Raw genomic sequence first — 10,264 nt, forward strand, 5'->3', positions numbered from 1 at the left:
TCTCATCTGTTGCCACACCTACACAGCCAGTCCATGTGAAGGCCAATCCAGATTACTGTGTCTGACTGGAGCTTGATCAGTCCTGGGAAGCAGTACCTCTACAAAGACTACATATTTCCCTGGCATCACAAGGCAAAAGAAACCTGGTTTTATTCTAGGTAATAGAGTGTGGTAGTGTCCAAAAAAATAAAAAAGTATACAAAATTATTAGTTCCTAGAATGTGTACAAACTAACAAAAGATCATCAAGAATACAGGAATAATTCAATGTATTTTTATAGCATCTATCTCCAACCCAAACTCAAACCCTAATCTTTCGTGTCTTTTAAAACAGTGGTTCTAAACAGGTGGACATTTGGTAATAGGACAAGCAGGGGAAGTACAATGCTTCTTATAATGCAATGAATCATATAATAGTGCGTAGTTAGAATACCAAAATGAACAGGCTTAATAGCTTTTTAAAAAACGTTATTACTACATTTTGTAGTTGACATACGAAGGTATGTGTCCAATCAAACTCTATAGTATTTTTCCACAAATTAATCTGTCTCCTGGTAATATGGCTAATTCTAATAAAATATTTGGCACTATGTTTGTTCCATGCATTAGGATGGTAAATCTCACTTCTGTAATTTTTTATGCATTCACACATTTTTTATTTTTTATTTTCAGCCTATGTCATGTTAATTTTGCACATTATTGAGCCTGTGCAGTTCATGGTAATACTAAAGTATTTGAAAGTTTTTTTTTTGTGTACATTTTATTTACTTTTGTATGATACACAATTCTGATACTGTGTTTGGTCGCCACTTGAGGTTGAATATAAAATCGTGCTCCTGACCATTTACTCTGTTTTTGGAAATAGCTGGCTGGTTTGAAGGCAGAAGTTACACAAATAAAAGGGTCTCCAATTTTTAGCTACAGAGAGAGAAAAAAAAGAAGCAAAACATGGAACTGGACTGGAACTGGAAAAAAAAGAATAATGTCAGAAGTCAGCTTTCAAAAATCAGAAACAGTGCAAAGAATGAGGTAATACTGATTAAATACAGGCAAAGTGACACTTAGGCTACCACACGAATGTAGGCGTTTATATATGCAATTATAGGGCCTTCTTTTATTAACCTGTGTGGATTGGTACACTGTATATAGCAACATGAATTATGAGAGCATGTTGTATGATGTCATGTGGTAGCAATCATTGGTTGTTCGGTTGCCTGAGCAAAAGGGATGACCTGTTTATAATGTGAATAGCATAAACTCTAAAATATGAGGATAAAAAGAACAAGCTTTTCATATATCGATGGCAGCAGGTGAATCCTTACCATATACGCACAACCACATTTCACATGTTAAAACAAGGATGGATATTATTGATGCCATAGAACAAAAGAAGTGAACTTCTCTGCCAAAAAAGTAAACTTTAGAGCACATACTGTATCAATCAATTTGTTCTTTTGTTTATTTATTTATTAGACCACGTCTGCTGGATCCGCCCTAACCCCCTACAGAGAACAATGATCAGAGCATGTGGCCAAGTGAATGTGATGCAAGGGCTTGAGAATAAAATACATCTATTTCAATAACACAATTTCAGCATGTATTGAAAGGCATGCCAATTTCACTTACACCGAGTGCTAAGTTGGAACCAAGTTGGAAGAGAACATGTTTTTCCATTGTAAACTCATTGCCATCCAGGTCACTACTGCACATTAACTAACATGTATAACTGATACTTAAAACATAGGGAAACAGCAGGGGACACAAGAAGATGAGATTTCAAAATTCAGTAACATCTCACAAAACAATCAACACAATTAACAGCTGCTGGAAACACACAAGAATTCACCAAATGCAAAGCATACCTCTTTCTGCACTATGACTTCAGTTGTAGTCTTTAAACCTGGGAGAGAATTAGCTTCAAGCCATATGTGTTTCTTTGGTCATTTCTAACAAGTTTTTTTAGAGTAGCAGTTTCTGATCTGGTTTTTTTTAAACCACAGACCTTATTTTACTCATAAATCGAAGAATTTGAAAAACCAATAAAAAATTCAGATAGAATTCATGGCAAAATAGTCTACAAATGAATGTTTTAACAGCTCTGTTGTCATGTAATTAGTGAGAAAACAATTATTTCTTCAAATGATGGCCCTCAGAAAGAAAAATCTACACAACAGGAGGATGTTAAATTTTGAGTGGGGAAGATCTCATAGCTTTTCAAGTTCTCATGTGCTAGCCTGCAGAAAAGAATCTCCAAAATTGAAACCTACAACTTCCACATAAATCTGACAGAACTGCCATAGTCTTGCACTGTTGCGCAAAATTAACTCAGACATGTGATAGGACAACTTAGTCAGACCTGAAATCATGTGGGGGCAAACTCCGTAGAGATGAATCACCTTTGTTCACCGTTGGACAAATTTTTTCTTCCATTTGGGAATCTGACAAAAGTCATGTTCTGCACTCCAACTGCTCCCAGGAACTCATCAGCTCTCTCCCTCAGTTTGACTCGAGTATGCTATCGCTCTACAAAGCCACCTGGATTTTACCCCTAAGAGACACTTGATTGCTGAGTAAAAGCCTAGAACTACAAGCAGAGCAACTTCTTGCATCCCAGTTTCTAATGAAATATATGGGTTTGAACTACTGTGCACTTTAAAACACGCTAACAGTGGACTACAGTTACAGTAGCTGAATATTGAATTAGTCAGTTAAAGGACAATGCTGACCAATATTGATTCTAGTTTCCACTCTTGGCATAGAGGCAGTTTCTCACAGCAGCAGATTTTGTCAGTTTTCAGCTGTAAAACACATCCTTATCTACTATGTACTGTGGTAATTGGCAGACATTATTTCAGTGGTAGACTTCTATTTTTCTTCGCTAACTTGAGCAACTGGGAATACATGCTAATGGTTCAACAGAGCCTCTGGCTCATACTTCAGCATTCAGCCTCCTGAATGTATGTTTGCTAAATGGCCTCAATTAGGAGTCTGGCAGGGAGACCTCCCTCTCTCCCTATGAAGCACATGTTGTCCATCTCACTCAAACCATCAGTTTGTGGCCTTCATTCTTTTCAATGAAAAAGTGTGTCTGTCAGCTGTATGCTGGGGAAAAAACCCAGAAAAAAAAAAAAAAAAAAAAAAGACAAACAATTTGAAATAATGATTTTCACAGTGCATTATTTAGTGTTCCTCACATATTAACAAGGTTGCAATTAACGAAAAAAAAAAGAAAGAAAAGAAAACAGCATCAAATATTTATCAGATTTGAATAACTGTGCACTTACATTTAATTTGAGCCTAATTAAGAATAACCCACAGCTATCTTTGCATTAAACTGCTGGAGCTCGTAAACCAGCTGGGTGCAGAAAAAAACACAAGTTACTGTCAATCTCACTGTTTCCTTACAAATTTGCACATTATCATTTGATTGTTTTTTATTTAAAAATAAGATAGTAATGGTATGGCAGTGCTGATTTCTGATTGCATCCACATGGTGAATAATGCAGTGCCAGCAGCTATAATCTGCTCTCACAGTGGTAGCGGTGCCAAGTTGTGGCATGGAGCTGCCCATGCAGTTGTACTTGTTGGCTAGTCAGCCTTAATGCCAAACCATGTCAAGAGGAAAGCCGACAGCCATCATGCAGACAGCTGGGTAAACACTGCCAGACTGACCCTCTGAGAAGAGCTCCGGTCTGGACACTTTGTGCAGAGAAGTGTCCAAACAAACACAAAAATACAAGCGCATAAACTGAAAATAAACTTTCAGGCCAGCCGCGGCCTGAATACCATTAGACATAATAAACCGGTGGGAGACAGTATCAAAATGGCGTCATGTCAGTGACACCGACATGTATCTTGGTGCTCATTATTATCCTTGAACAGCACCAATTTACATCTAATGCAATGACTAATTCAGATCCAGTGTTGTCAAGAGGCATAGGAAATGCCCTGGCAGAGATGACAGTGTTCCTGTCAGGAGGTGCAGGATGGAGGATTCCTTGGGGCAATGATTTAATGCCCATGTCAAGTATTGCTGTCAGGCTTTCTTAGCAGACCATTAGGATTCAGTATACGCTGCAATGGACTTGGGCCCTGGCTAGTTGAGATTCATACTTGCATGGAAAGAACGCCCTATTCTGAAGTTATTACCCTTTGGCTGTAAACTAGCATTAAGGCTTGTAAAAACAGGTAAAAAGAAACAAACTGTGTGACCTTGCAGGGCAACAAGCAAACCATGAGCTTGGTCATCATCATCATCCTTTTCGTCATCAAGTTTTTTCATCCCAGTTTCTAATCTATGTTTATGCAGTGTTTGTGATTGCAACAATCAAATTTAAACAAACATTTTGTGACTATAATTAAAGCTGCATGCACTAAATGTTTCATGTTGCACTAACATCTAGCACCGTAAATGCAGCAGCATACAGTACAAAAACAGAAGTTCTGTGTTACCGATGCCATTGTAAAACTGCTCTATTCGCAGTCAGCCATGAGAAGTTTATTATGCAAGTGAAAGCGTCCAATCACAAGGTGTTATTAACATAAAGAAAATAATATACAGCTGGTCATTTCTAAACATGATGGCGCTCATAAATATGCAATGAGCAAAATGAGTCGCTGATGGATATGACTAGCATCTACATCTCTTGTCAGTGTACATCAGTGAACACATTTTTCAAAAATACTATTTTACTATTAGTTTTGCTGGTTAAAAAAATGTATAATTAGTGCAGAGCATCTTTAATTTATTCCATGATACTAAATGAAAGACTCTCAAAGAGAGGATATTGTTTTGTGGGAATATAGATTATCTATAACAATATAATTGAGAAGTACCAGTAATTTAAAATATCCTGTGTATTCCCAGCAAAGAGACTCCAGTTAAAACTGACACATCTAACGTAGACACGAATTTGACAGCTCCCAAATTATAATTGCCTTCACTGTGCTCTAAAGCTCTCCATGAAGTAAGCACAACCTGAGCACACCTGCAATAATCTGAGATACTGTCCATGTGGACATTCCTGCAACATGACAACTACTTCTTTTACCGGACAGGCCAAGACTCGAACATGTGGTAGAAGCTAATCCAAAGGTATGTCCTGACACTTCCTACCCTTCTCCAGAGCTGCAAGCAGGCCAGGTGGGTCTGGAATGGTCATCAGTGAGCTAAGCCTGTGGCTTGTTGGAGCTCTCTTCTTTCCTTCATTAATTTATGAGCCCTGCCTGGTTCCCTATGGAGTCACCAAGGGTGTGAAGCCTCCTTATATGGACCTATGATGAATGACCACTGGTTGTGCTGCTTAATGAGTTTGTGGAACATGTGCTTTGTTATGTTTTCATGTGGTTTCACTAACTCCTAAGTATTCCTGGGAATTTGCAGAATGGGGCCCTTTTTAACCCTATTACTTTATCAGCACCAACCAAATGATTACTACTCTTGTAATGGCACCATCACTCCACCTTTTGTGGACTGTATTGCCAAATAAATCCAACAGGTTACTTCCTGATCTTGCCCACTCTACTAGGAACCCTTACAGACCTCATTATAACTCTACTACATAAACACTAGAGCTTTACATATGTGGAGATTTGTGCTACCTTTTAAATATACATTGCTGGAGAAATATGGCACACTGAGGAACTTGTACAACCTGTGGAATATTCTGGAATATGAATTCCAAAGAGCATTGTAAAAATAATTAGGGCAATACAATTTGGCAATAATATCCCAGTGTGTGTAGCATAATCACATGTGCCATTGTAAGTCTACAAGGTCATGGCTGATGGGGTCAGAGCTTGGTGGATGAGCCCAGTCATGGATGTGTAATAAATTAAGCAACATACATTGATATAGCCTGGCGTCAGTTCTCCAATCAAGGCCAAGAATTCAGCAAAAAGCAACCTGACTATTTGTCTTTCTTAAAGTCGTAATGAACGTTAATTGCTAGTGGAATGTGGTGAGCATGTTTTGGCTGCACTCGTATTCTTTCTGCCCATATTAACTGGAGCCGAAAGCAGCTGATTACAACATTGCAATGCTTGAGCTGCAAAAGAAAGGACACATTCAATTTACAGCACCACATGGACACAGAAACCGGAAACCAATTAGGGAGCGAGAATGATAAATGGCCGTTTTTATAAGCACTTTTCTTGATTTCCCTATTAAATTGGACCCAGCTCATTTTCTACTTTAGGCCCAGCAACAGGGGATTCACTTGAAGCTTACCCCGAGGGCCTCACACAAGCCAGGTACAGATTTAAAGAGCTGATCCTGCCAAAATAGACAATCACAGGTTCCAATATCTTTTTTGGTTATTTTCAAAAGTAGTTATGGGACCTCCAAATTCCTGTAGCCATACCCTGCCATTGTCAAGATTTGTGGACCGTTTTGGGTACACGAAATAATGGCAGGTATTCTTGTGCATAATGATGATACCTGTGTTAAAAAACCATGCCACACCAAAGAATATTAAGAATTGTGGGTGTTCCAGAAGTGTGCAAAATTGGTTGAGGCTTCTCGACACCATTTAATGTGTATATTTACATATTTCTGTAATTGTACTCTAACCCTTGTGCTAGCCTATGCATAAGTCCATCCATTTTCTATGTGGCTGAATAGGAGGGAGAGCCTGGCACTTTGATTGAACTCGGCACGGTATCAACATGCCAATACAGTTCCTCTCCTGTCATGCCATGCTGTCAGGGAATTTACTGTCCCTAGCTACCGCTGTTATCCCTGTCCCCTCTATGCAATGTGAATGAGGAGGAGACAGGAGACAGGGAGAGCACAGGAGCTGACAGCCATATAAAACACAATCTCCATATTTGACAATGGGGACATTTCTGAACTGCAAAGAACATGGTGAAGAATTTAAACACTTTCATCTTGTTATAATTATTTCCAAGAACAGACATGAAAGGGAGAATATATATTTTTTCCTTTTGTCTATAAATTAAGGAACAAGGACATGTTTTGACAATTATGATTTTTTTTACTACATTGTCAGGTAATATTCTTTGCTAATGATGAAGCATTTCATTAAAAATAACTTTTTTTTTCATGTCATACTGTTTTTTGTGTGTGTCTGAATCCAGGGCCAGAACTAAGGGGGTGCTGGGGTTATCTAAGTTACCGCAGCCTTCCTGTCAGCTCGAAACAGTCTGGTCATTCTCTGTTGACCTCTCTCATCAACAAGGCGTTTCCATCCATTTCCATACATGAATACTCAAACCGGCCCGTCTGGCACCAACAATCATGCCACAGTCAAAATGGCATAATAGATAAGGCTTTGGCATTTAAAGTCAGACATTGTGGGTTTTATTAAGTCAAGTAATTTTTATTTGGATAGCACTTTTCACAACACACATCATATCAAAGCAGCTTTACAGAAACTTATGTTTCAACAGAAAGCCTGTAATATAGTAATGTCTTCGAGTCTTTACAGTGCAGTAAAAAAAGAAAAGAAAAGAAGACATGATTAAAAACTGTAACTTAAAATAAATAATAGAAAATAAATAGACCCCCAGTGAGCAAGCTTAAGTAAACTGTGGCAAGGAACACAAAACTTCATTAGATGTTGGTTAAAGGAGTAAAATAACCTTGGGGGAAACCAGGCTCACTGTGGGGGCCAGTTCCCATCTGGCTTAACAGCATAAATATAATGACAATATTAGTTATTTATGTGTAGTACTAGTCAAGATTTAAAATCAGTAAAAAAGAAAGTGTTAGGGGCCAATGTTTAAACAAAAATACATTGTATTAACTGTAAGATTAATGACTAAAGTCTTGGGCGTTTTCACACCTGGCTTGTTTGTAGTGTTTGTTTTGGAACCTGGCGCATTTTCTCCCTTGATTAGGTTCATTTAGGTATATAATTTTATGAACACGGCAATCGCACTCGGATCCACACCAAAACAATCGGCCCAATACGCCAGAAAGAGGTGGTCTTGGACCAATTGCAAATGAACTCTGGAGCAGTTCGCTTGTACTGAGAATGCAAACCGACCCAACAGACAAACAAACCAAATAATATCCCTATCCACCTGTTTCCGGGGGGCGCTACTGTAAAATAGAACGTGGGTGAAACTTCCGGTTAGGTGGCGGAAGTAGTAAATCAACGGTATTTTGTGTTACATAGCGAAGAGGTTAGGTATTTTTCGAGTACATTTTTCTACTATTTAAAGTCGCAAACATTAATGAGAGATGTCGTTACGGAGCTCAGGGACAACATGTGCTGTTCGTGGTTGTACATATAACCGCACTAAACTAATTCAGTGGCTTAAACGTGAGTGTTTTGAACATAAGCCTAAAACTAAATCTGAGTGTTCCTGTGAACGATTATACAGTTTCCATCTCCTCCCAAAAGACGACGAATCAAATAGAATATGGAGGAAGAACTTAAACTTAAAAACACCTCCAAAACACCTGTTTGTGTGCTCGTTTCACTTCGTGGACAAGAAGCCAACACTGGATAACCCGTACCCAACGCTCTTTATGGGTTACGAGAAGCCACCGGAGAAGAGACGCCGACCTAGGATTCGACATGTCACAACAACAACAACAACAGGTAACTTAACATTTAATCTAATGTCAACTAGCTTGTTTTTTCCTTAGTTTTTCTTGAATTACTTATTATTAATATATGAAAAACTGTGCCATGATGGTAGACAGGCCTGATGTTTTTACCTCGCATAAACTTTTATTGTGACGAGCTTGGAGGGCACAATGGTACACAGTGACAGATGCTAATTTAATTTCCTCTATTAGTTAACATTTGATGTTACAGAATATCTATATTGATGATATTAAACGCAGTCTAGATGTTTTTCAAGACTCTAATGCCCCCTAATTGTTTTGTTTTTTTCTGCCACTAAACAAATCGTCATTGAAGGACTAACCAGCTAAATATAAGACCGCCACAGCTAAATATGTACTTAATGTATTCCCTGCAGATGAGCCTATTGTGATGCAGGTTTCTGGGGACCCAGATCCTACCTCACAGACCTTTCATGATGCCCAGACACAGTGGTCAGACCCAACAATGGATGACCACACCTACTCCAAAGCACCTACCATCACATGTGGTATGACAACTGCCCCATCCACTGAGAGGACACTGCCTGTTGCAGATGGTGTTTTGAAAGACGATACAGACTGTCTGCTGTACACAGGGATTCCACTTCTCGAATTCAAAACCCTTGTGTCTTGCTTGCAACGCTTTGCCCCCACATCGCCAGCATTTTCAGCAGAGGACCAAATCCTCTTGACATTAATGAAGCTTAGACAGAACTTTGTTATTGCCGATTTAGCTAGACGCTTCAAAATGTCACCTGGTCAGGTCAGTAAAACACTGACATTCTGGATAGATGTGATTGCTGAGCACACCCAGGATCTCATTCCATGGCTGCCGCGCGAAACAATAAAAGCCACTTTGCCGCAAATTTTTAAGGACAATTTCCCCAACACAACTTGTGTCATTGACTGCACAGAAAGTGTCTTGCAGAAGGCTAAAAATCTGGACTCAAGAACTGAATCTTATAGTCACTACTATGCAAACAATACTGTCAAGTATCTAGTAGCAATTGCTCCATCTGGTATGGTTATGTACATTTCAGAGGCTTACGGTGGCAAATGTAGCGATAGATTCATCACACAGAACTCTGGGTTTCTCGACCATTTGCGTGCTGGAGATGAGGTGATGGGGGACCGTGGCTTCACCATCAGAGATCTGCTAGAGGAACGGAATGTTCGTTTGATCATGCCAGCTTTTACGCGCAAGAAATGCCAGCTGACAAATGAGCAGGTCACTCGCACAAGACGCATTGCTAATGTCCGCGTACACATTGAGCGAGCAATCAGACGTCTTAAGGTGTACAAGATCCTCTCTCAAACTGTGCCTATTCATTTTGTCCCTAAAATCGACAGAATACTAAAAATCTGTGCAGCACTCGTAAATCTGCGAGGAGAGCTTATTTCTAGAACATAGTCACCATATCTTACACAATCAGCTTGAGCTTAAATGTTCAATTCTCTCTATAACTTTATCAACTGTATAAACCAATACACAACTTTTACTTGCACTGATTTTTTTTCTAAACTGTTGTAATTATTCTTATTTGTTTTGATTATTTTAATTTCTTCTATGTAAAGCACTTTGAATTACCATTGTGTATGAAATGTGCTATATAAATAAACTTGCCTTGCCTTGATATACCAACACCTTTTCTTTTAGTTGTTGTTTCATAGACAGCTATTTTCTTTT

The 10,264-nt window shown here is 38.8% G+C and overlaps 1 protein-coding gene across 1 annotated transcript; it reads left to right on the plus strand.

The window, feature by feature from the left end:
• The first annotated feature begins 8,205 nt into the window (after positions 1-8,205).
• Positions 8,206-9,988, plus strand: LOC127654612 (uncharacterized). Its single transcript, XM_052141840.1, has 3 exons — positions 8,206-8,287; positions 8,369-8,569; positions 8,955-9,988. The coding sequence occupies exons 1-3, from the start codon at positions 8,206-8,208 to the stop codon at positions 9,986-9,988; spliced, it is 1,317 nt and encodes a 438-aa protein (XP_051997800.1).
• The last annotated feature ends 276 nt before the right edge of the window (positions 9,989-10,264 follow it).

The sequence above is a fragment of the Xyrauchen texanus genome, chromosome 14 (assembly GCF_025860055.1).
Source record: "Xyrauchen texanus isolate HMW12.3.18 chromosome 14, RBS_HiC_50CHRs, whole genome shotgun sequence".
NCBI classification, from domain to species: Eukaryota; Metazoa; Chordata; class Actinopteri; order Cypriniformes; family Catostomidae; genus Xyrauchen; species Xyrauchen texanus.